The 26,338-nt window shown below is 52.7% G+C and overlaps 2 protein-coding genes across 3 annotated transcripts; one reads left to right on the top strand and one right to left on the bottom strand.

Annotated features, from left to right (window-relative positions):
• Positions 1-1,502: 1,502 nt before the first annotated feature.
• Inpp5j (inositol polyphosphate-5-phosphatase J) lies at positions 1,503-13,044 on the top strand. 2 transcript variants are annotated; one of them, XR_001577193.3, is made up of 13 exons: positions 1,503-1,665; positions 3,236-4,392; positions 4,703-4,816; positions 4,942-5,050; positions 5,230-5,346; positions 5,618-5,793; positions 6,174-6,285; positions 6,428-6,537; positions 6,674-6,857; positions 11,474-11,611; positions 11,758-11,835; positions 11,937-12,069; positions 12,254-13,044. XR_001577193.3 is itself a non-coding variant. In XM_006972919.4 (13 exons), exons 1-13 carry the CDS (start codon positions 1,561-1,563, stop codon positions 12,761-12,763), a joined length of 3,015 nt encoding a protein of 1,004 aa, XP_006972981.1. In that variant the 5' UTR covers positions 1,503-1,560; the 3' UTR covers positions 12,764-13,044. The 2 variants fall into 2 exon arrangements, 1 of the variants encoding a protein (XP_006972981.1); XM_006972919.4 differs by having other exon boundaries at positions 11,965-12,069.
• A 275-nt stretch (positions 13,045-13,319) lies between these two features.
• Positions 13,320-18,860, bottom strand: Pla2g3 (phospholipase A2 group III). Its single transcript, XM_006973046.4, has 7 exons — positions 18,219-18,860; positions 17,202-17,334; positions 16,819-16,953; positions 16,215-16,498; positions 15,372-15,501; positions 15,152-15,268; positions 13,320-14,428 (listed from the first exon to the last, which is right to left on the bottom strand). Exons 1-7 carry the CDS (start codon positions 18,730-18,732, stop codon positions 14,215-14,217), a joined length of 1,527 nt encoding a protein of 508 aa, XP_006973108.1. The 5' UTR covers positions 18,733-18,860; the 3' UTR covers positions 13,320-14,214.
• Between the last annotated feature and the right edge of the window lie 7,478 nt (positions 18,861-26,338).

Below are 26,338 nucleotides of genomic sequence, written 5' to 3'. Positions count from 1 at the left end.
TGAACTTTTTTTGTTTGTTTGGTTTTGGTTTTTCGAGACAAGGTTTCTCTGTGTAGCCCTGGCTGGCCTCGAACTCAGAATTCTGCCTGCCTCTGCCTCCCGAGTGCTGGGATGAAAGGCATTCGCCGCCGCCACCCGGCCCACTCTGAACTTTTATTTTTCATCCTGTGTGGATGTGTGTGTATGTCATGTGTGTGGGTACTCGCAGGATCAAATCCCCTGAAGCTGGAGTCACAGGCAGTTGTGAATCACCTGATATGGATTCTAGGACTCAAACTTGGGCCCCCTGGAAGAGCAATCACACTCTAAACTGCTGAGCCATCTCTCCAGCACCATGGCATTGAATTCTTGATTCTCTTGTCTATACCTTACAAGTGCTGAAATTACAGGTTCGATTCTTCTCCATTCATTCATTCATTCATTCATTTATTCATCAAACACACCCCTGTACCTATTGGGCACCAGGCCCTGTTCTGGGTCTTGATCTTTAAGGTTTGGAAGCCTAGTGAAGTTTTGGCTTGGTTTTGGTTTTGGCTTTTTGAGCGAAGTCTCCCTATGCATGCCAAATTGGCCTGGCTTTGAACTCATGCTGTAGCTCAGGCTAGCCTCAAACTCTCAGCAAGCTTCCTACGTTGGCCTCCCTGGTGCTGGGGTGATAATATGTGTCAGCTCCCCAAGCTCTGCAGGCCTCTCTTTACCTCTCCTGCCCAGCCCCTCTCCTACTGCTGGACCCCTCCCCTCCCCAGTTTTCCTCCCCCACCTCCCCCACTGGTTCAAGTTGGTTGGATCCCTGGGTTAACCACTGAAATGCAGAGGACCACTTAGGTTCGTGGGGTGACCTTGACAAGTGCCTTTCAGAGCCACAGCCACAGTGAGTGCTAGAGAGAGGGAGACTGGACTGGGACAGGCTTGAGTGTGGGGACGTCTGAGGGCGATGAGATGTCTGCAGAAGAGGAGGGGCTGGCGCTGGGTTTGAGAGAGAGGAGACTCCAGTGGATGGAGCCTGACTGTCTGGTTTGGGTATGGGAAGAATAAGTCAGACAGGGATAGGGTGGAGGAGGGGGAGCTGACCCAAGGCTTAAAAATGGGGCAAGGGTGGGGGCCAAGCCAAGTCCCGAGCTAATCAGGAAGTCAGGAAAAAAACGACAGGGCAGGGACTCTGGTGTTCCTGAGGCCTAGAAGAGGCTGCTGACCTCTGAACCACCTGTCCCTACCTTACCTGCAGGTGTGTCTGTGGCCCTCCCTGGAGGAAGGGTGGGTCTGGCCTACTGTCTGGAGGGTGTGGCAAAGAGGGGGGGTCTCCTCCATCATCCAGGAGGGATTAGGGTCAGCCTGATAGGTGCTTATATCACCCACAGATATTCCAGCATCAGCAGCCAGCCTGAAGTTTTCCTAGAGGCTAGCCACTTAGCCCTGGCCACCTTTAATATGGGAAGTGGGTGCCTGTGCCTTTAAATTCTCAGCAGGTTGAAATGGCTGGTGACGTCACTGGTTCCCGGGAGCTGAGGAGCTGGAGCCAGAACCCAAGGGAGCCAGGCTGGGCTGCCGGGGGCTGCAGACATGGAGGGCCAGAGCAGCAGTGGTAGTGCCAGGCCAGGTACCAGGACTGGCCTGGGACCCTTGCCAGTGCCCCATGGGGTTTTGCAAGCTGGGACACCCTCAAAGGTAAGAGCCCCCAAACCCTAGCTTCTATTCCTAATCCCAGGTCTCACACTCCCCCACCATACACACTCTGCAGGCACTCTAGTGCCCCTAGCTAAGTGGCTAAGGGACTGGTACTTTTCTGTGCCCACCAACCAGGGACTGGGCAAAAAGGTCACCCTGGAGGGGCAGTGATGGGATGCCCATAGAGAAATGGAATCAACCATGGGCCGGAACCCCCCAGAAGCTCTCTGGATGGTTGTCAGGGGACCCAGCTGTTCTCCAGCTTTGCTGTGTGACCTTGGGCAAGTTGCTTGTCCTCTCTGAGCCAATGCAAAATGAGGGGGTTTGTGTCTGAAGACTAGAATTGTGACATCTGGGATGTCTAAGTTGTTAGTGCTGGAGGCGGTATGGTGGTTGGGGGGAGGGGGGCACACAGTGGGACACTTGGAGCCAAGGAAAGTATCCAAAATGCAGCCTCAAAGAGCGGAGTTCACAGAGGGAGATGGAGATAGAGTTTCAGGTTCTCTGATCCGAGAAGGACGGGGACAGAGACTGGGACTGAGCTGCGTCTCCAGAGCAGGATGGGGCCACCCTGGGGCGAATGTAGACCTTCTTCTGTCCTCCCTGGCAAAGGACGAGTTCTCCTGGCCTCTGGAGACTGAGAACATCGTAAACAGGATGGACAAGGCAGGGGAGCTATTGTCCTTCCACCCATCAGGTATAAAGGGCACCGATCTGCCTGTGGGGAGAGGACCGGCAGATACGAGGGTACACAGCCTGGGCACGGAGAGGCGTGGCGGCAGACCACACTCACCGGGAGGGTGGGCTTACTCTCCAGCACTCAGGAAGTTCTGGGAAGTGCTAAGGTTAAAAGTACAGGCTGCTCACCCTGAACACACACACCTTAGAAAGTAGTGTGGTCAGGGACCCTTCCTATGGTCGCTTGTTTAGCAGATGGGAAACAGGCTGTGGGCAGAGGAGCATTTGCCTAAAATCACACAGAGCTGGGATGGGAACGCAGAGGACAGTCTCAGTTGCCAGCTCTTGACCCCCGCATGGTGCACTGGGAACGGGTCTGCACCGGCAAGGCTGTGACCAAGGGGTCGGGAGTGCTAGGTGGTGTGTGAGGGGCACCTAAGGGCTACTGGCACTGTGGGGGGAGGAAAAGGCACCCAGTTGGGTGGACCCTGTATCCCCATACCCACAGGGACAGACTTGGGTGTCCAGGCTGCAGGGGCTCCAGGGAGAGCTGCCCTGGAAGCTGGTCAAGGTGGAGTCGATGCCAGCCAAGAAGATGAGGAGAGCCTTCAGATTCAGGGTCATGCTCTGCTCAGTCCATTCAGGGTCTTAGTCTGCCCATCTGTGAAAAGGACTTTAAAGTTTAATATAGAAACATGGCTTTTGTATCCCATCTCTTCTGAGAGAGAGAGAAAAACTGACCTAGAGCAGAATAGGTTGGAGTGAGGAAGCAGGAAGAATTTCCTTGGAATATGTTGTTCTTAGCTGTATGGGGCTGCTGGAGTCTATATGGAAGTGGAGACTTGAGCCCTTGGTAAAAGTCATTCTGAGTCACTGATTTGTCCTCTACAAGGTGAGCTCAAGTTTTCAGCTTCCAGCAAAGAACACAGGCCCAGTACCCTCGGAACCAAGGTTGGCTCTGGCACCAGTGGGACCACGAGCAGCTGTGCCACCTCCCTCAGAGGGGCCGAGGCCGGCTTTAGCATCTCCCCGACCCATCCTAGCTCCACTCTCTACCCCTGGAGAACAGAAAAGACCTCCAGCCCACCGCAGCTCCAACCTGGCTTCAACGTCCGTGGGCCAGCTGGTGGTATCCGCCTCTGCAGGACCAAAGCCTCCACCGGCCGCCTCAGTCTCCATCCTGGCTCCAAATTCTCTTGGGCAGCTAGTAATATCCGCCTCTGCTATGCCAAGGCCTCCAGCCACCCTGGGGCCCATCCTATCTCCAACTTCCAGGGACCAGAAGCAGCTGTCACCCACCTCCGTGGGACCTAAGCCAGCACTGGCAGCCTCAGGCCTGAGCCTGGCCCTGGCGTCTCAGGAGCAGCCTCTGCAATCCCCCTCCAGTCCTTCCCCAGTGCCCAGTCCTGTTCTGTCACCCTCTCAGGAGCGGATCCTGACTCCAGCATCTGTGACATCTGTCCCTCATTCGGAGAGGCAGTTGCCAGCTAGACAGAAGGATGCTGTGGTCCCCAGGCCCATTCCCCCTGCAGAGGGGTGTCTCCAGACTCCAGTTCAGGCAGCTACTCTTGCCACGTCTCCACCAAGGGCCCAAGCTTCCTCAGACCCCCGGCTTTCCCCCTCCTTCCGAGCCCGACCAGAGGCTCCACGCCACAGCCACAGCCCGGAGGATCCCGTCCTGCCGCCGCCGCCGCCACCACAGACCCTGCCCTTGGATGTGAGCCCAGGCCTTCCAGAGCCCGGCACCCGCTCCCCTGGACTTCTGTCCCCCACCTTTAGGCCAGGAGCTCCTTCCAACCAGACTGTGCCCCCACCTCTGCCCAAGCCACCTCGGTCTCCCAGCCGCTCCCCCAGCCGCTCCCCGAACCGCTCTCCCTGTGTGCCCCCACCCCCCGAGATGGCACTCCCAAGACCTGGCACTCAGAGTGTAGGGCCTGGCAGGTCCCCAAGCCCTAACCTACCGGCACAAGAGAGCCCAGCCTCCGCCACCACCTCACCATCTTCCTCTTGGTCGGCTCAGCCTACCTGCAAGAGTGACCCTGGATTCCGGTGAGGGACTTTCTCTCGTGGAAAGTTACTGGGACTTGAAAGCAGAAACTGGCCATTCTTCGGGGGGGGGGCGGTATTTTTACTCAGTTTACCTCCCTAAAAATTGATCCTGGGGTGGGACGCACTGCTAGGCCCACTTTGGGACCCTAGAAGATACTGTCCTTCAGTTTATCTTCCCAGGAAGGGCCTTTCTAAGGGCCCTTAGATCTTCACCTGCCTCTGTTTAACTCTCCAGAGAGAGTCCTGTGAGCGAGAGGGAGGGTGGGGAACCGGTGCCCAGCAGTAAAATCACCCATGCCCCTGCCTCCAGGATCACTGTGGTTACATGGAACGTGGGGACTGCTATGCCCCCCGATGACGTCACATCTCTTCTTCACCTGGGCGGTGGCCACGACGGTGATGGTGCAGATATGATTGCCATAGGGTGAGGAGCCGTGTGGGTGGGTCCCTTCCGGAGTATTTTGACCTTCCTGGACGCTCACCTTTAGAAGGAATTTCTGAACTAACCCCTCCAGTCTGATGGCTGGTCCCTTCCCCCTCATCTTCCAGGTTGCAAGAAGTCAATTCCATGATCAACAAGCGACTCAAGGATGCGCTCTTCACCGACCAGTGGAGCGAGCTCTTCATGGATGCTCTGGGTCCCTTCAACTTCGTGCTGGTAATGACACCGACGACACCCTCGTGGGAAGCAGAAACCCTTTTTGATTCCTGCTCCCGTCTCTGAGGGGACTGCTGGGTCTTTGAATTAGAGATGAAGGGGTGGGGGGCCCGGAGGCAGAGGCAGAGGCTGGGGGACAGCTGTATGGGGAGTGTCCCCCAACAGGTCTCCTGCTGCAGGTGAGCACCGTGAGGATGCAGGGCGTCATCCTGCTGCTGTTCGCCAAGTACTACCACCTGCCTTTCCTGCGGGACGTGCAGACGGACTGTACGAGGACTGGTCTGGGTGGCTACTGGGTGAGTGTGGTCTGCAAGATCCCCCCTTCACGCTTGCATCCTTCACCCTGAGACCCAACCCAACCCAAACACCACTCATCACTACGTCCATTCCCTCAGACTGCACCCCTTGTCTGTCCCTTCCCTGTCCCAGCATGCTGTTCCTTTCCTTAGAACCCATCCCCTCCTAAGCTTAAGCCTCCTCTGCTCCTCACTTGCTCTTATGCCCAGCCCAGTGACTCTCCTCCTGGCCCAGGTCGGGGGCCCATGACCTGTCACACCTCACCCCTAGGGTAACAAGGGCGGAGTAAGTGTGCGCCTAGCAGCCTTCGGGCACATGCTATGCTTCCTAAACTGCCACTTGCCAGCACACATGGACAAGGCGGAGCAGCGCAAGGATAACTTTCAAACTATCCTTAGCCTCCAGCAGTTCCAGGGACCAGGTGCACACGGCATCCTGGATCATGAGTAAGTGAGTTTGCGGACTGTTGGTTGGGGTGGGTGTGGAGAGGTGACCCATAGACTTGTGTGAGGGACCCACCCATACTGCCCGCAGGAAAATGGAGGCAGATAGCAGTTTGGTGGGGAGGGCTGGATCCTGCAAGGTGGATCTTTGCTGAGGGGCACCTTCTTGCTAAGGATCCTAACCTAATTTCCCTAGACCCTCTTACTCCTCCGTCCCCATTTTCTTCCGTTCCCTGGCTGACTGAAGGCTCTGGCAGCTCCCACCCATTGGTACCTCTAAAGAAAGGCACCAGTGCCATGGGCTTGCATAGGTACCAGAAAAGACCTAGGTGGAGCCCTTGTACCCCATGGACCCACTGACCCCCATTTCCACCCCGGAGCAGCCTTGTATTCTGGTTTGGGGACCTGAACTTCCGAATTGAGAGCTACGACCTACACTTTGTCAAGCTTGCCATAGACAGCAACCAACTCCATCAGCTCTGGGAAAAGGACCAGGTAAGACTCCTCTTCTCCCTCCCTCACCCCTGAACTCCACCGGCACCTCAGCTTTCTGCCCTCGCCCTCATCTGTCCCGCCCCATCTCTGGATGCTGCAAGGCCCAAGCAGTTTGTTGTTCTGCCTTTCTGGAATCCCACAGCTCAACATGGCCAAGAACACGTGGCCCATCTTGAAAGGTTTCCAGGAAGGGCCCCTAAACTTCGCTCCCACCTTCAAGTTTGATGTGGGTACCAACAAATATGATACCAGGTAAGCCATGAGATGGGGTGGGATGAGGGAAAGGGAGCCTGTGAGAATCGGGGCAGAAGATAAGGCTGGGACTGTGCTCTGACCCTCCCCACCCCCACCCCAGTCCCCGAAACTCAGGCTGTTCTCTCCTTCTCAGTGCCAAGAAGCGGAAGCCAGCCTGGACAGACCGTATTCTGTGGAAGGTCAAGACTCCAGGTGGAGGTCCCAGCCCCTCAGGACGAGAGAGTCACAGGCTCCAGGTGACCCAGCACAGCTACCGCAGCCACATGGAGTACACTGTCAGTGACCACAAGCCTGTTGCTGCCCAGTTCCTTCTGCAGGTGAGTCCTGGCCCATCCTCCCCTCATGACGCTTGGCCAAGCTGAGCATCCTCTATCCATAAGTAACCTGTCCTTAACAGCATCCAGTTTCTCAGACAAGGAGGGAGTAGGGTTATAATTTCCATTTTCAGATGAGACTGTGGCAGGGACACAGCCTCCCTTGCTCAGGGCCACACAGTAAGTGGTAAGAGGAAAAGGAAGTATTTGAACTCAAGACAGTTTGGCTGCAGAGCTCATATCTTTCCACTATCTATAACTGACTTCCTTCCTCCAAGAAATGTTTAAGGCAACAAGTTAAAATTTGAATGTGGAAACAGGTGAATCAAGAGTTCAGGATCAGGGGCTGGAGAGATGGCTCAGAGGTTAAGAGCACGACTGCTCTTCCAGAGGCCCTGAGTTCAATTCCCAGCACCCACATGGTGGCTCACAACCATCTGTAATGAGATCTGGTACCCTCTTCTGTGTACATAATAAATAAATAAAAAAAATAAAAAGTAAAAAAAAAAAAAAAAAAAAAAAAAAAAAGAGTTCAGGATCAGCCTCAGATACATGGTGAATTTGAGGCCAGTCTGTGTGTTATATGAGACCCTGTCTCAAAAAAAAATTAAAAAAAAAAAATTCACATATAGAATAAGCTCAGCAAATCAAAATGTTTACTCAAAGCCCAGGTGATAGTCATTCATTGTTAATTTATTGAATAATTATCACCTTATCAATAGAACAGGAATTATGAAGTGGGGCAGTGATGAGGAAGAAGAGAGAGGAAAAACAACAACAAAGCCAGGTTGTGGATCTATCGGTTAGCAGACTGCCTGCCTACTTACCATGTACAAGGCCCTGGGTTCCGTCTCAGCATCAAACTCAAAATAGTTACTTTAGCCTAAGGTCACAGTCTCCACATCTCCAGATCTCCAGATCAAAATATTTGGAGAAAAATGTGTCCGGGGGGTGGGGGTGGGGGGCTGGAGAGACGGCTCAGCAGTTAAGAGAACTTACTGCTCTTGCAGAGGACCCAAGTTCCGTTTCCTGTACCCGAATGGGGCAGCTTGCAATCACCTATAACTCCAGATCCTTGAGTTCTGATGCCCTTAGCTTGTGTGGGTCCCCCCTTACACACACACACACACACACACACACACACACACACACACAAACACACACACACACAAAAAATTTTTTTTTAAATTTTAAAATATTGTTTTAAAACATGTGCCTATATTGAACATATATACTTTTTCTTGTCGTTTTCCTTAAATAGTACAGTGAAACAACTACCTCCATGCCATTTGCATATTATGCTATTATATATATTATATAAGTATCATAAGTATTCTAGAAAGAATTTAAAATATATAGAGGGATGTACAAGTTACATGCACATACTATATACTGTTTTACATGAGGCACATCAGCATCCTTGGGTTTTAGTGTCTATCCGGGAAACCAAACACACTGGGATGCTCAGGGATGACTTTATTGTGTTTAAAGCTGAGGTTCCTAGTTGCCAACGTAAAAGACAGCAGTTCCATAGTCTTAGAAGCTGTTTGGCAGGTGATGTAGTCTAACTCTATGATTTACTTTAGAGTAACCTTAGGTGCCTACCAAGATGGTTGTGTGCCCCAAGTCACATAAAGGTTTGGTGGCAGAAACAGACCAGGGTAGATCCCATGTTTCCAACCTTGAAACCTAAGCTGTGTATTCTGGATTTCTTGGTCTGATAAGAAGGAGCCCTGCAGGCCAAAGAATGTTTCCCTTGGTAACTTTGTCACGTGATCAATCGGCCACTACTTTAGCTGGGGATGGCAATCAGCCCAAGCCTGGCCTCCTGTGAACTCTGGGACACGGATGGGGGGGGGGAGCTTTTGTCTTTGTTGTTTTTAGATCGTTTCTTGCTTTGTGTTAGGCTCCTTCAAGCTCATGACCCTCCTACCTCGGATTCCCAAGTGTTAGGATTACAGGCATGTGCCACCACACCCTGAATCAGAGACCTCACCTGGAGGCTCTCAGCACTTCTGCCACACACATCCTTCCTGTGGTGGATAGGGAAAAAATGTTTCCTGGGGCTTGAGATGCAGCTCAGTGGCAGAGCATTTCCCCAGCATGGGCAAGGCACCAGGTTCAATCCCAGCATTGCAAAAAGAACTAAAAGAAAAAGAAAATAACTTTTTAAAAAGCTGGTGAAAGCTGGGGCTGGTGGCCTACACCTGTAATTTCAGGATTCAGAATAGTGAAGCAGATGGATCAAGAGTTCAAGGCCAGCCTGGGCCACATAGTGAGACCCCGGGGTCAAACAACAATAAAAATTACCAATTGAACCAAACACGGTGGCAAATTTCTCTAATTACAGTATTTTACAGGCTGGGGCAGAAGAATTTCAAGTTCAAAGCCAGTCTGAATTATACAGTGAGTTTCAGGCCTCCCTGAAATACACTGAGACTCTGTCTCAAAAACAAAACCCCAAATTACCTACCAGACATCTTCTACATTTTAGACTGTGTACATGGCACTTTACATACATCACCCCTGAATGCCTTAGGCTCTGAAATGTCCAGAGTCTCCTCCCTATTTTACTGTTGGGAGAAACTGAGGCTCTTTATTTATTTTATGCATATGGGTGTTTTGATTGTGTGTGTTTCTGTGTACCTGGTACCTGTGGAGGCCAGAAGAGGCATTAGATCCTCTGAAACTAGACGGTTGTGAGTCGCCATCTGGGTGCTGGGAATTGAACCTAGGTCCTCTGGAAGAGCAGACAGTACTCTTAACCACTGAGCCATTTATTTCTCAAGCCCCTTGCTTTGATTTTTTTTTTCTTTTTTTTTTTCTTTTTTTTTTTTTTGGTTTTTCGAGACAGGGTTTCTCTGTGTAGCTTTGCGCCTTTCCTGGAACTCACTTGGTAGCCCAGGCTGGCCTCGAACTCACAGAGATCCGCCTGGCTCTGCCTCCCGAGTGCTGGGATTAAAGGCGTGCGCCACCACCGCCCGGCTGATTTTTTTTTCTTTAATTACATTTGCTTATGTGTATAGGTGTGTGCTCCCTGGAAGAGGTCGGAGGACAACTTTAGGGAGTTGGTTCTCTCTTCCCAAATGTGCATTCCAAGGACTAACTCAGGTCATCCTGAGGATAAATCGTCTTTATGCACTGAGCCATCTCACAGGACTTGTTTTTTAGTTGGTTGGGGATTTGTTTGTTTATTTGTTTTATTTTTCTTGTCCTTTTGAGCACAGTCTCTTATAGCCTGGTCTGGCCTCCAACCAAGGACATCCTAGAATCTGATTCACCAGCCTCCACCTAAGTGCTAAGGTTATGGACATGGACCACTATGCCTCTGAAGGAATTTGACCTTGTAAAACATTGGAGCACATTTCAGCCTGCCCTTCTGTTAGGAACCTGGGACAGGGAGAGAATGTACTGGTTTCTTCTGGAACAGCTAGGCTCAGAGGCTGAGGGAAGGAAACCTGAAACCAGATCAACAGGGACCAGACAAAGGCCTGAGGCTGGCACCACCTGAGCTCTTTCTTAGGGACACAGGTGGCCAGTACTCCGGCTGCTTGCCAATGCAAAAACTCCACCTATCCAGGTGACTCTCCTGGTTGTCCTGGCTGGTCCTAGGGGAAAACACTCATGATTATAATTTGTCTTCATGGACTGATGACAAAGGCCGCTACTAGTGGGCGCTTAATAGTAAAATTCAGATGGGAAAACGGAGTTTGGGGACGGCTAGGGCCTTGTCTGAGGTCACACAGCAATTTAGTGACAGAACAGGAAAATGAACTGAGGTCGCCAACCACCCATTTCTGGGCTTTTGTTGGCTCCAGGAAACGGAGCTTCTCCCAGAATCTCATGTACCACAGGACTTTACCTCTCTCCCTTGCTAGCATTTAGGCAAATTATTTAGTGAGCACCTAAGCAGTTTGAGGAATATGTTACAAATTGTGTTTCAGGGAATCAGTAGTACAGTCCCAGGTATAAAACAAGAAAGAGCCTTGAACGCTGGAGAGGGCTTAGTGGTTAAGAGCATTCATTAGCAGCTCTTTCAGAGGAACCAGGTTCAATTCCCAGCACCGACATGGCAGCTTACAACCATCTGTAACTCCAGGTTCAGGCACCAGGCACACACATGTTGTGCAGACACACATGCAGGCGAAACACTCATACACATAACACAAAATTTTAAAAAAAATTAAAACTAGACAAGGGCCTCTGAGTTTATAGACAAGGGCCTGCCGTTCAGAAAAGCGGAGGAAGTAACCCATTGTATAATCTAACAATGGCTGAGCCAAGGCCAAATCTAAAACTGGCTGACTTCAGAGCTGTGTTCCACTCGCTTCCTAAGAAAGCTAAGGATAAAAGGGGGCCCAGAATGAAGGCAGGACTTTTTGTTTGTTTGGGTTTGGTTGGTTTTTACCAGGTTTTTGGAACAGTGTTTCACCATATAGCCCATTCTGGCCTAGAGCGTGCTGTGTTGCCCAGGCTGTCTTCAAACTATAAATCCTCTTGCCTCGGCCTCCAGTAATACCGTCATTACAAGCATGAGTCACTACCCAAGAGCCCTAGGTATGTGAGATGCTCCCGGGTTTCCTTTGACATTGTCCTCTGTCCCTGCCTTGCTTGGGCAGTTTGCCTACAGGGATGATGTGCCTTTGGTACGGCTGGAGGTGGCCGATGAATGGGCCCGGCCGGAGCAGGCTGTGGTGAGGTACCGCATGGAAACAGTGTTTGCTCGGAGTTCCTGGGACTGGATCGGCTTGTACCGGGTGAGAAGGACAAGAGTCCGGGGCTCTCAAGGAAGGAGGGGGCCTGCAGCAACCCCCTGGAGTATCACTGGCTTGTCGCATGTTTGATGCTCTGCTGGGAGGCTGCTGGCATTAGGGTGTCCCAACCCTGGTTCCTCTTTTCCTAGGTGGGTTTCCGCCACTGCAAGGATTACGTGGCTTATGTCTGGGCCAAACATGAAGACGTAGATGGGAATATCTATCAGGTATTTACAAGGAGAGGAGGGTTGGAAGAAGGCCCCGTTGCCCTGGAGACACCAGGATTCTGCTTGGGGGAGGGGGTCCTGAGGCTACCCCTTGGCCCCAGCTTGGGCCTCTACCCCTGTGCCCACCAGGTGACCTTCAGTGAGGAATCGCTGCCCAAGGGCCATGGAGACTTCATCCTGGGTTACTATAGCCACCACCACAGCATCCTCATTGGCGTCACTGAACCCTTTCAGGTAAACAGATCAGACTCTAGGGCCAGGGCACCTCAAAGAAGTCCTGGTCAAATGTTGCATCTTCTGTGTTCTGCTCTGTGATCTCAGACCGGCAGCCCAACCTCTCTGGGTCTGCCAACACGGAGGGAGGAAGTGGGCAGGCTCAGAGAGCGGGATTGCCCCAAGTGGCTAATGTTCTCTCCAGATCTCCCTGCCTACCTCAGCATCAGCCAGCAGCACCACCGACAGCTCAGGCACCAGCTCCGAGGGCGAGGACGACAGCACTCTGGAGCTTCTCGCACCCAAGTCCCGCAGCCCCAGCCCTGGCAAGTCCAAGAGACACCGCAGCCGCAGCCCTGGCCTAGCCCGCTTCCCGAGTCTCGCTCTCCGTCCTTCCTCCCGTGAACGCCGCCGGGGTGGCAGCCGTAGCCCCTCACCCCAGAGCCGCCAGCTGCCTCGGGTAGCCCCTGACAGGGGTCACAGCAGTAGCAGCCGAGGTAGCAGTGAGGAGGGGCCCTCTGGGCTGCCTGGGCCCTGGGCCTTCCCACCCGCTGTGCCTCGAAGCCTGGGCCTGCTTCCAGCCCTGCGACTGGAGACCGTCGACCCTGGTGGTGGAGGCTCCTGGGGACCTGACCGGGAGGCCCCTGACCCGAACAGCCTGTCCCCCAGCCCCCAGGGCCGACTGGGGCTAGAGGAAGGAGGCTTGGGGCCCTGACGTGAGTAGGCAGATGGGCCTGGACAGCCTCGCTCTGCCCCTATCTTCCACAAGCCTGCCTGCCTCTCTCTCGCTGCTGCTCCAGCCCTCAACCACACCTGCCACTCTGTCCTGGCCAGGAGTGGCCAACTGGGGCTCCCCAAACTCAGTCCTGGCACCACCTCAACTGTGACAATCGGCAAAGCCTCGCCTGGGCCCCCATCTGGGATGGTGGGGGGGAAACTCTGGCAGATGTTCTGATCTTGGAGGTTATCCATTAGGAATTAAATTCTCCAGCTTCACTCCTGGCTCCTTCCTGACTTGTGAGTAGTCTGCAGGTGGAGGGTGGTAGGAATTAAAGATGTGAGGGAGTGATAGAACTAACATATATTAGGCACCAGCTGTGTATGGAAACATGCCATTTCCTTTCATCTCCACCATGATCCTGAGTGCTCAGTGCCATTCTTAGACCCATTTCACAGATGGGCAAACTGAAGCCTCCAAGAGGTCTTGCCAGCATCTCAAGAGCAGACAACAAAACTCAGTCTGGCTATGGACTAAAGGAAGAGAATGCTTACTGGTTGTGTATGTGTTTATTAATTCACTTACTCCTCAGCAACCCTACGAGGTAGTTCGTGTTTACAGCTCCACTTTTCAGGCTGGGGGTGTAACTAAGTTGGTTGCATGCTTGCCTAGCAACCCCAGGTTGAACCCCTGGGTTCCATCCCCAGTACCACATAAAACTTGGTGTGATGGCTTCGTCTTGTAATCCCAGCCCTTGGAGGTAGAGGAAGGTGAATCAGAAGTCCAAGGTTATACTCGTGTACATAGCCAGAGCCAGCCTGGGCTACAATTAAACCCTGGCTCAGACAAAAAACAAAACAAACAAAACCCCTCCTCTCTTCAGAGGAGGAAACTGAGGCTCAGAGTGGAGAAAGGAGATCCTTTGTCCTAACTCCTCAAGGGCACAGAAGAGATTTCAATTGAGAGTTAGAGCAGAAATATTAGTTCAGGCTAGGAAGGGCCCAGAAGCTATTAAAAGACGGGGTCTCCAGTGAGGAGAGTTGTGAGCATGCTCCCCATGCTCCCCATGCTGGATTCACATCTGGGTATTTCTGCTGGAGCCCTGTTTTCCCACCTACAGCTCTAGGCCTCACAGCCAGGTGCTGAGGCTCCCCAAGGCAGGTCTCAAGACATGTTCCTTTTGCAACAGGGACAGTCAGGTACCTGCTTCTGGTACCCCCTTTCCACCTGTGTATGATGTTACCTGGCAAGGTCTAAACCCGAGGCTTCAGAAAGAGCCCCCGGAACACAGGCCCAGGAGTTGTAGCGCCAGCTCCAGGTCCTCCGGCCCAGCAGGTGTGGCCCAGCATTCGGGCCTCCTGCTGTACACGAGGGCCGTGCTGTTCCTCTCAGAACACAGCAAAGCCAGGAAGGCGGTCCAGGCTGGCGCCCAGGCTGCTAGCCTGAGGTCACGAGCTCCGGACTTTCTTCTGTCCAGCGGCTCTCCAGATTGCTGGGGTTAGTTGCAGACACTGGCTGTAGAATGACCTGGAGGTCGCTGAAGACTCCAGCGGCCAGGCCAGCGTCCCATCTGTGCCTTTGTCCCAGAAGTGGAGCAGTTTCTGCTGCAGCCTCTGCAGGTGCCGAGCTGACACCTTGATGGCCCTGTGGTCTCTGGAACAGCTGTGGGGAGAGAAGGGGTCAAGGCCAGCAGAATCCCACCCTGCTGTGAAAATGGAACCAAGGCCCAGAGAGGAACAGGTGTGAGGCCAGGGTCACCAGCAAAGCCAGAGAGGGCCTGGCTATTCCCAGATGAGGCAGAATGAACCTGGGCTGGTACCCAGAGGCCTAGGTTCCATATTGAAGCCAGCAATTGAGCCTCAGTTTCCCCACTCCGTATCCAGCAGGTCTTGAGCTATGTACGGCACATCCACTATTTCCTTGTCTTGTGCCATCTTTTTGTTTTTGTTTGTTTGAGACAGGATCTCTCTGTGCATCCTAGACTGGTCTTAAAATTGCTCTCTATCTATCCCAGCTGGGCCTCAGAGTACATTCTCCTGCCTTGGCTTTCCAAGTCCTGGGACTACAGGCATGCACCCCCCACCTGGGTTTCCTGTAGCCATTCTACAGACGAGGCAGTAGTAGAGGATTGCAAAGGTGAATCAGCTTATCACGGATATACGAGAATTAAATCTCAGAGCCCAGGCCCACACACACACATCCCCCACCCACCCAGGCCTGCGGCAGAGCTGGGCCCGGGGCAGCGTGAGTCCGAAGGATGGAGCTCAGAGGCCCTCTGACCCTTTCCCCGGCCTCTTGTCCCAGGCACACAATTGGTCTCTATGTAGGCAAACCCAGCCCTTGGCAAAGGCCCCCCCCACCCCTCCTGGCTCTGCCATGGCTCACCCTTTGTCTTCAGCACAGTCGAGTTGGGGGGTAAGCTTGAAGCAGGTGGTTCCCAGGAGCTCCCAAACCTTGTCGGTGCCTGCAGGTGGGCTGTGGAGCCTCAGGAAACGTGCCAGGCTGAAGGCAGATGCAGGCTCAGGCCATGCCAGAACCTTGCCAGGTGCCTCTGCACAATCTGGCAGCAGGCAGCCCCCGCCCCAACCCCCCCAGCAGGCCTCACCGGCGGGTGCAATTGCAATGGAAAAGGGGCGTCTGGGCACCGTTGAGCAGGTGGAACTTGGTTTCCTGAGGCTTGATCTGGTGTTCACACCGGTCAAGGTGTCGGAGGGTTCGGCAGACTCGGTGGGCACCTGGGGGCAGATGTGGTAATAAAGAGAGCCTGGCCCTCCAGGGAGGCCTCCCCGGGTGCCTGCCACCATCCAGGAGACACACCAGTACGGTTACACAGTCCTCTCTTATCTCCTCCCCTCTGTTCCCAGGGTGTCACCCACATAGAATGAACTCCCCCCACCCCATGCACAGTTACTGTCTGGAGATCCCAGAGAAGGCTTCCTGGACATAGAGACTACGAAGTTGAGTCTGGGAGAGGAAGAGAGCGAGGGCTTCCGACAGGAAGAGAGCGTGTGCCAAAGCAAGCGGTGAGAGTACGCTGTGGGGGCTTCGGCTTTGTATTTTCCAGGCTTAAGCATGGAACCCGGGGCCATGCATGCTGTAGACAAAAGCTTCTCCCCTGGGTTCATCCAGCCGGCTACATCTAACCCTTGCAGTCGGCGTTTGAGGAAGCAAATGAAGTTAGTGAAGCTGAGGGTAGGATCCAGAGGCCCTGAGGGTTCTGAGGGTTGAGGTTTCATCAGCTAATATTGTGAGAGGTGAGGGACTCAACAGGGCATGGCATGACCCAACTTATGGAACATGGAAGTCCCTTGCTATCACAAGATCTGATGAGGAAAACTGGGGTGCCCTGGGAGGTGTTTAGAACAAGAAAAGAAGCAATACCTACATTTGTGTGCAGAGGCAAGAACACCCACTCACCCCACTCCCTAAAACTTGGTTTTAAATTCACCTTGGAGTTTTGGGCCACCCTGAGAGCCTGGATGGGGGACTCCTGGCTGGGCTCTGGGGACCATATCAGGCATGGAGGAAACTGCAGGGGTCTGGAAGGCCGTGGTGGTGGCTGTGCTTTGGTGCCCGGCTTCCGTCTGCTGTGGGCGCCTCTTCTGGGGGTGCTGGCTGGGGGCTGGACTCTGGGGGCTGGGGGTAGGTGAGATGTCTGTAGCCTTCCAGGAGACATTGTAGTAGGTCCTGGGCTGAAGATGAGCAAGGGGCACTGAGCCATATGCCCTGCACCTGAAGGAGGCAATTTGAGGCAACTGATGACCCAGAATTCCTGTTCCCAAAGCCCCCAGGGTCATCTCTACAGAGGCTAAATCTCTGCCATTCCCATCCCCCACCCCACTGGGTTGTGGGATATGATATACCCCAGAAGGGTCCAAACCCCGGATATGATATACCCCAGAAGGGTCCAAACCCCGGGCCCTGCGCTAAAGAAAGGACAAACTCAATAATGCATGGTTCCTAGAGGACAAACCTCCCTTCCTCCCTCCCTGGTCTTGGAGCCCCAGTCGCCCTGCTGGCTTGGAAAGGACTCGAGTGGGGCAGCCACATACCCTCCCCACCAGTGCCACGCCACACAGGCCTCCCGCTCCTTCAGCACAAAGCAGGGGATCTCCAGCACGTTGAAGAAGGCCACGCCCATGATGTCAGAAATGGAATCACGCTGGCTCCTCAGACATTGCTGAAACCTGGCCGCAGAAGCAAAATTTAGGTCCCAGGACCCCGGAGAGCCTCCTGGCACCGTCTGCAGCCCACATTACCAGCTGAGCATTCATTTTCTGGGGCCTGAGTTTTGCCCACCTGCACTGAGGGTGGTCGGAAGAGGAAGGGGCCCCAGCTTCTGGTCTTTAGAACTTTCTGGATTCCTAGTGCCTACACCCAAGGTCTGGATAGCTCTGCTCTACCCCTGAGCCCCGGGCCCCTCTCCGCTGCCAACCTGGCATCACAATCGCAGTGAGAGATGGTGTGGAATCGGAAGTTTCGGATGCCATAGTTGTACTGCAAGGGTGAGATGGTTTGTGGGCATTGGTCATGTTCCCGGCAGCAGAGGTCAGGACCCTGGAACATGCCTGCATGGAGAGACAAGGAAACCAGCTAGAGCAGGGTCCTGGATACCACGCACCAGCTCTGCCTACCTGGCCATGGTAGACAGAGCTTACCCCATTCTCATCCCAGCCCATGGGTGGCCTCAGGCCAGTTGTTCTCTGGATACACGACACTCATCGTTCCAACACTGTCAGAGAAGACCATGCAGGCGGGCAGCCTCCTAGTGCAAGGAAGCCCACACGCCAGCATGTGGCCACGTCTTCCTCAGAACGAGAGCTGACTCACAGAGTTCCCAAGCTCACACCCAAATAAAACTCCAAGTTATGAAAGTGTGTGTAATGGAATGACAGACAGGTGGGGTGCAACATGTTCTCTGGTACTGCAAGACACTGGGTGCCCAAGATGCCATCCTGGCCCACTCAGGTCAGGTCCTCCACCAGCGCTGAGTGCAGATACACAGCAGACAACCACAGCCCAAGCAATAGTGCCCTTCCTGGGTGTTTCCACAAGCCAAGCTCACAGCAGTCCCAAAGGGGAAGTGACCCTTTATCTTATAGATAAGAACTTGAAGCTACAAGAATGTCAGTTTGAATATGCTGAGGTGCAGCCTGAACCCAGGTCTTCGGGGCTCTTTTCACTAAAGTACCTCATGAGTAGAGGCTGTTGAGAACCAGCAGAATCAGGATCCTCCCAACCTGCCTCCTCCCTTGGATGGTGATTCATGAGGGCTCTGGGTTTGAGTAAGACCTTTCCCATCCATGACATCACTTGTGTGCGCCTTGAAGAGCTACTCATGTTCGCCCCCATTTTACAGATAAACAATTGAGGTTCAAAGGGTAGGCACTTCTCTAAGGACGACCCTCCTGCGCGCGCCCCCCCCCCCCCCATATACAACCCTGTGGCTCACCCAGTTCTGAGGAGTTCTCAGCAGAGTTCCCAACTCCACACCACAGCGTGCCAGGAATGGTCCAGCCTCTCTTCTTTCGACCATGCCCTCCATCAAGTGCTCCACTCTGCCCTGTGGCTCGCTTCTCCCTGGCTCCTGTAGGACTAGCCTCGGACCCTTGACAGGCCTCCCACTGGCTCTGCAGAGCGGCCAGTGCTCTCTGCAGCTCAGGTCCAGGGGTGTGGATGAAGGAGTGCCTCCAGGGCTCACTAGTACAGAGGGCCCTGAAAGCTCTGATGAGCTCAGATTCATCCTGCCTGATACATACCTTCAGCCTGTGGTGAGCATCCCAGAGGGCCTGGAATATTGCCAGGCCCTGGGCATCTTTGCCCAAGAAGCTCAGGGAGCCTGGAGGGCTACCAGGGATGGGCTTGACCAAGTAGCAGGAGGTGCTGTCCCAGTGAAGGGTGAGGGAGCCCCGAGGGGCAACCCCTAGGAAAGCCAGCATCCCCAGCAGAACCCCCAGAAACCCCATTCTGTCCTAGGCAGCCTGGTCAGACAAAGCCCCCTGGATGCCTGCCTTTGGCTACCCAGGAGGCAGCTGCTGAGGTTGGATCGGAAGCAATGCCCAGCAGGCCCTGGGTGTCTGTCGGGGCCAATGAATGGAGCTGCGGGAGGAGGAGAAAGGCAGGAGTATGGGGTGATCTTGGGCTTGTAACCGAATCCACCGGCTGGGCAGGCTGCTGATTGGCTGAGAAATGCATTGCTGGGCCCACGCCTCCGTTTATCCTGCCCTCAGTGCTGTCCAGTCACCTGCCCCAGGCCAGCCTGTAAGGATGTGTCTGTGGGAGCCAAAGCCTTGCGCTGTGGGGGTGGGGGATGGAGGGAAGAAGCCAAGGAGGAGCTGTGTCTCTTTTGGAGTGAGAAGAGAGTGCAGGGACTTAGAGGAGACCCGCCCGGAACCTGTCCTTGTCCTCCTAACCCAGTTGTGGCTGCCACACCCAAGTCTACAAGATTGGCAAGAGGCCATGGACCTCACTCAGCCGGAGCAGGTAAAAGAGGTGAGGGCAGGGCTGGGGCTCGGGGGCCCACCCTGGGAGTTCCCAAGTCTTCTGAGAAAGGGAGATGGATTCTGGCGCTCTTTCCAAGACCTGGTTCTCAGAAAGACTGTTGGCATACTCCAAAGAGAGTGCCACAGGACCCCTGGGACCTCTGGGACTTTAAGCACAGATCTGCTCCAACAGCAATACTCCTGCCTGATGGCTGGGACCCACAGCTAGAGTAGGACCTGAAAACAGCCTGGAACAGAGCTGGCACTGGGGATTTGAGAGATAGGGTCCCCAGATAAGCAGGAAATAGTTCAGAGGGCCAGGTCTGCCTGCCTTCTATTCTGGGAGTACGGCCACCTGGGGACCCAGAAGGCACCATGTGTCCTCCAAAAGATATGCGTCTCTCTACTGGGGAGAGGGTTATACTCAGCACTGTTTCCCATGTCCCCAAGCTGATACGTCACTCAGATCCCCACCATCTGGTGAAGCTGGTACTTGTACTCATTGTATAGATGAAAAAACTGAGCTCAGCTGGGCGTAGTGGTACACACCTTTAATCCCACCAGGTAGAGACAAGTGGATCTCTGAGTTTGAGGTCAGCCTGGTCCACAGAGTAAATTCTAGGACAGCCAGCACTACATAGTAAGACCCTATATCAACCCCCCCCCCTCCAAAAAAAGATAGAAACTGAAGCTCCATAAGGATGCTACAAATGTAAATGGCATTCAGGCTCCATGGGGCTGAGGGGGTTTAAAGGCTGGGAATTAGGGCTGACTGGGTCCAACCCCCCTTCAGCACCATCCTACTCTTTCCAGGAAGTCAGATCCCAGCATGGCAGAGTCAGAGTACTGGGAAGAGAAGCTCAGTGTGCTGCTTCAGGGGAGTGACTACCAGGTCATGAGGCCCATCTTTGTGGCTTCAGAACTAGCACTGACCTGGGGGAAAATAGCTGAGGACAATCAAAAGAGGAGGGGTGTAACTAACCTAGACACCAAACCCCTCTCCGGAGGTGGAGAAAGAGGGTGCGGAGCAGAGGAAGTGGTGGCGGGGGAGGGAGAGAGGGCAGGGACCCAAACAAGCCGAGTGGAACCTTTCTGGGAAAAACTTGGGCATTGTTGTGGTATTTTCTTTTGCCATGGGGCCTGACTTCCAGCTCAGCTCCCCTTTCCACATTCCAACCCTTCCTTCCCCATCCCCAGGAGAGGCCGGAAGCGGTCATATCAAGAGCCCAGCTTTGGAAAGATCCCACCGACCCAGCTGGGACGGTGTGACCCTAGCCTTAGAAGTCAGCTTCTCGGAGCCTTGATTTCCTCTTCTGCATAACCAGAGCAATCCCTGCAGTTACCTATAGGATGTTAGGCAAGCCTCTTAACGTAGGCACAGCGTCTGCCGTCCAAAACACTCACTAACGCCCTCAGGGTAGCAGGAAGCAGCTTACCTAGGAGAAAGCCAACCCTAAGGTTTGGGGGCCACTGTGTCTATAGCTACCCACTTTGGGATGGGAACTGTGGGACTGTGGCTAAGGCACTGCCTCACTGGGGGACATTGTCTTATCTAGGTCCCAGTGTTCCTCCTCTGCAAAGAAGTATGGTGGGGAGGATCTTTGAGATCTCTTCCTGTCCTGTCCCCACGGGAAGGCAGGCTGGGGCAGCACAGGCCCCAAGGGAGGCAATCACCGGGTTTCTCTTCCTACTCCACCTGGGTGGCCACATCAGTCTACGGACAGGAGCTGGACCTTGTGTCCCCTCAGGATGTCCCTCAGAGGACAGCGGGGTCCAAACGAGTGGTTGGACAGGGGTGTACGCTTTCCTCTGAGGCTCCGCCACCCTGATTGACAGCGGGCATCGTGGGGATAAGGAATGGATGTCTGTCCAAGAAACCAGCCTTTTTTCCTGTCCTGTCACCCCCTCCTGCTCCCCTTGTTTCTTTTTTGGTGGGGTCTTGCTAAATAGCCCAGGCTAGTATCAAACTCGGCATCCTCCTGCCTTAGCCCTCCGACTGCTGAGATTGCCAGTGTGCACACCGTGCTCCAGCTCCGTTACTCCATTCCTTTCGGATTCTTGCTCATATCCCCATCTGCCTGTGCACTTTCTAGCTGAGTCTTATCATTCCTGTCCCCCCAAGCCCCATCTTCCTATCTCCCTGACTTTATCTCTCCACCTCTTTCCATTTGTCTCTGGATTGGTCTCCTTTCCATCTCGTCTCTCCTCTCTCCCCACCCCTGTCTGTTTTATGGTGCTGGGGCTAGAACCCAGGGCCTTACACATACTCACCAAGCACTCTGCTACTGAGCAACATCTGCAGCTCCGTTTTGTAACAGATGCTTAGGGATTGTTTTTGCTAAAAGAACACTGACTCCTTCCTCACTTGGTAACTACAGGTAAAAGCAGGACCAGAGCCTAGAGTCTCTGCCTTTGGTCCCCACCCGTCTCCTGCCTACCTCTGCACGTGGGTGTGCTGACCCATTCATGGAGTGGCCCTCCAGAAACTTGAGAGACCTCACCTATTTCATTCCCCTTCAAGGCTAAAGGCACAGAGAACAACCTACTTCATCTACTGTCATCTTTTTACAGCGTCCTGTCCTGGGCGCCAGTTGTCCTGAACCTGCAGCCACTTTAGATTCAGGCACAGCAGATCCCTGAAGGACAGGCCACCCTGCAAACGAGGGCGACTGTCTGTGTTGCTAAGGCTGCACCTTGGATATGAATGATCGTCGCCTGAGAACTGGTCTCAAACAAAGAAGAGCCTCTTTGGACCACCTCGTACAGCCAGGATTGCTTAGATTCTGCATGTAGGTTCTTGTCCTAATTTAATCCAATTCTTTCTCAATTTAAACCTAAAGTTCACTGGGCAGTGGTGGTGCACACCTTTAATCCCAGGATTTGGGAGGCAGAGGCAGGAGGAATCTCTGTGAGTTCGAGGCCAGCCTGGTCTACAGAGTGAGTTTCAGGACAGCCAGGGCTATACAGAGAAACCTGTCTTGAAACCCCCCCTCCCAAAACAAAAAACAAACAAACAAACAAAACCCCTAAAGCTCATGTCAGCACTCAAAGATGAATTTAGGGGTGATTGAACCCTTTATCTGTTCTTCCCCATGTGTTGGTTATATAGCTTTTTTTTTTTCTACTACTCACTATTATTTGTATCTTTGGGGCTTTTGTTCTATTTTATTTGAGAGAGGATTTAGAATTGTATCTCAGGCTGACCTTGAAGTCACCGAATGGCCCATGTTGGCTTGTGACCTGCAGAGATCCATCTGCTATGGCCTCCCAAGTGCACACCACACCTGACACATAGAGAGGGTGCACCTTCCCAGGACCTGGAGATGTTCCACTGTCACGCCCCGACCCCAGTCTCCCCACTTCAGCATCTTCCTCTCCATTAGCCTCACTCGGTCCTTCAGAGCTGGCACTCCCAGCTTTACCCAGAAGGCGCCGTGTGCTCTGTGCTCTGAGAATGGGACGGGCTGTGCCCAGATTCAGAGCCTGCGATTCACTTAGAAACAAAAAGTCTTTGCATTTACTGTGTGCCAGGCACTGGATGAGACCCTGGAGAGAGCATGCTTTCTGAGAGCTGCGGGGGGGGGGGGGGGGGGGGTGTGGGGGTGGGGGGGGGTGGGGGAGCAAGCTCAGGGAAAAGGGAGCAGGAAGGGAGCATATTCCCCTGGGAGAATGGAGGCTGGAAGTGGAAGAGGGGCTGGAGCCTAGAGTCGGGTGGCTTCTCGAGGAAGCTGCTGCCAAGACCGAGTTAGAAGCAAAAGAGATTTATCGGAGGACATACTTGGATAAAGATAAAAGGAGAGGATGTAGAACTGGGCAGGGGAACCCTTCAGGCCATGTTTCAGCTCTGACATCTATGGGCAGGGAGGTAAAGGACTCGGGAGAGAGGAGGCTAGCCGGTCTAAGCCGGCCAACAAGCACTGGTGTGAAGATTTCCCGTAGAGGAGCCCCATTTGGACCCAGCCAGCCCAGCCCTAGTGACCTAGTTGTTTTGCCAAGAGCTGGAGGCTTCCCAACAAGACAGTGGTCTCTGCTGCAGCTCCTTCAGGATCTGCAGCTTTAGGCTGTCAGTCACCGGCTCTCTCGGAGACCAGTGAGAGGAGTGGGGGACTAAAGGACAATCTTCTCCAGGAGATCTCAGGCCACAGAGAAAGGAATGCTGGGCAGAGAGCACACCTGTAAGATTCCCAGGTGGGATTTGGTCCCTTGCACTCCTGACCACAACTGTGCCCAGCTCCACGTGTGAGGAAATAAAGAATGAGGCCCAACGCGACAGCTCAGCAACTGGGAGGAAACACATTAGACCTGATGCTGCTAGTACACAGGCTGCTGTGGTAGCACATGCCTGTCATCCCAGCACTTTGGAGGTAGGGGCAGGAGGACCAGGAACTCCCCCTCGTCAGCTACATAGCGAATTCAAGATCAACCTGGACTGTATGAGACCCTGTCTCAGAAAGAAAGAACTGGGCCGGGTGGTGGTGGTGCACGCCTTTAATCCCAGCACTCAGGAGGCAGAGCCAGATAGATCTCTGTGAGTTCGAGGGCAGCCTGGTCTACCGAGCGAGATCCAGGACAGGCTCTAAAGCTACACAGAGAAACCCTGTCTTGAAAGACAAACAAACAAAAACAACAAAAAAAAAAAAAAAGAAAAGAAAGAAGAATTGAGGGAAAGTAAGAAACCAACGGACCTCAGTGAGCATCATTAGAAGCCATGATGGCTCAAAAAAATGCACACAAATTCTTGATACTCTTCCTTTCAGAAGGAGGCACCTAAAGCCCTGCTTGAGTGAAAGCTGTACTCAGTGACTTGGACAGGTAAAACGTGCTGCAAGTGACAAAGCCCCAGCTTCGAGAAGGTACCGTTTTCCTCGTTCTCCGGAATCGCTCCCGCTGGGAAGCAGGGCCTGTCACTGTCATTGGGGCAGCCTTATGAAAAGGCTCCCGTGACGAGAGGCGAACTGAAAGGTCTGTGAGCAAACCACTGTTGAAGCAGTTCAGGTTCCACAGGAATACAGCTCCCCCGCCTCGTGTGCGTGTGCGTGTGCGTGTGCGTGTGCGTGTGTGTGTGTGTGTGTGTGTGTGTGTGTGTGTGTGAATTCAAATACCATTCAACCCATCCACTTAAAGTATACAATGACTAGCCAGGGTGTGCTGGCAGAGACACCGATAAATCCTAGCACTCCAGAGGCTGAGGCAGGAGGATTATGAGTTTGAAAGTCAGCCTGGATTATACAGTGGGACTCTGACTCAGAAAACGAAGCAAAATAAATATTAAAAAAAAAAAAACAACAAAGTATATAATGTCCATAGCTGTGTGACCGGCACCACTAATTCCAGAGTGTTTTCATAATCTGTAAGAAAAACCCTGTAATAGTTTATTCAGCCTCCTTCCAGCAAGCAGTGACTGTGAATCAACTTTATGTCTCCATGGAGTTATCTAGTCCATGCTCCAGTCCATGGCCAGTCACGCTGTATTAACCACTAGGATACGTCCTGATAAATTCCTGGTTAGATGATTTTGTCATCATGCAAACATTATAGAATGTGCTTACACAAACTGAAAGCGTTGAGTCAGTCACTTGATGTGACTTCTGGATGCATGAAGAGAACTTCAATGAGGCTGAGGAGGCTTCTACTCCTGAAACAGGCATCCTGCCTTCACAGTAAAATTTTTGTAAGTAGGAGTATGCTTTAAAATAACAATAAAATAGTACGATAACTATATAAGCCAGTGACACAGCCATGTGTCATTAACTATCCAGTGCTATTTACTCTGCATAATTGCACACGCTCCACTTTCAGAGACTGCGGTGCGGTGGCTCTTTGTACCATTGTCACCACAGAACGTGAGTCATGCGCTGTGCCCTGCACCGTGAGTACAAAATCACTAGGCAGTTGGAATGTTCCGGCAATTTTAATCTTTTTATAAATGGTTTTATTTTTCTTTTTAATTATGTGGATGGGGGGGGCAGGGTTGGGCACAGAGTGTAGTTGCCCTTGGAGTTGAGAGAGTTGAGAGAGTTGGAGCCCCTGGAGCTGTAGTGAAGGGCAGTTGCTGCCGGCTGACTTGCTGGAAACTGAGCTCAGGTCTTCTAGCAACAGGAGCTCTTACCAGGCAAGCCATCTCTCTAGGCCTTCCATTCTTTACAGGGCCACCAGGGACTGTGCAGACTACCACCACTAGGCAGTGTGGAGAATGGCTGCATGTAGAGGCATTCCATGTGGTGTTTTATGACCAGCTTCTTTCAACTGCATGTTTTTAAAGTTGGTCTATGTTATGGCATGCAATAGCACTTCATGCCTTTAAATTTTACAAGTTTTATTTATTATTTATGTATGGATGTTTTGCATGCATGTATGTCTGTCTGCCACGTGTGTACCCAGTGCCCACAGAGGCCGTAAGACGGCATCAGATCCCCTGAAATTGGAGTTACAGGTGGTTAGGAGCTGCCATAAGGGTACTGGGAATCAAACCTGGGTCCTCTAGAAGAACAGTCAATGCTCTTTACTACTGAGCCATCTCTCCAGCCCCATTTCATGACTTTTTATAACTCAATAATATCCCAGTTTATGGATTTACCACATTTTGTTTATCTATCAGCTGGTGGACATGAATAGTGATGCCATGAATGTTCATGTGCAAGCTTGTATATGATTTATTTCTTTCTCTTGGGTATATATACCTATGAGGGAACATGCTGGGCCAAGTCACACTCTATGACGTTTTAAGGAACTCCCAAGTGGCTATGCGATTTTATGGTCTCACCCGTAGCCTATGAGAGTTCTGGCTTCTTGCCAGCACCAGTTGCTGTCCGCCACTCTAACTGCCCTGTTGTGGAGTGGTAGCTCATTTGCTGGCATTTCCCTGATGGCTTATGAAGCAGAGCATATTCCCAGAGCCTACTGGCCATTTGTACATCTGAAATCTTTGGAGAAATACAGCTGACATGACCACTGTAACCTCATGAGTCTTGAATCAAAACTACTCAATTAAGCTGCTTGAATTCCTGAACTTCAGAAACTGTAACACACACACAGAGACACACAAAGACAGACAGACAGACAGATACACACACACACACACACACACACA

Source organism: Peromyscus maniculatus, chromosome 10 (assembly GCF_049852395.1).
Source record: "Peromyscus maniculatus bairdii isolate BWxNUB_F1_BW_parent chromosome 10, HU_Pman_BW_mat_3.1, whole genome shotgun sequence".
NCBI lineage: Eukaryota > Metazoa > Chordata > Mammalia > Rodentia > Cricetidae > Peromyscus > Peromyscus maniculatus.
Note: the sequence above shows the minus strand (reverse complement) of the source record. Positions and strands in the feature narration are given on the sequence as shown.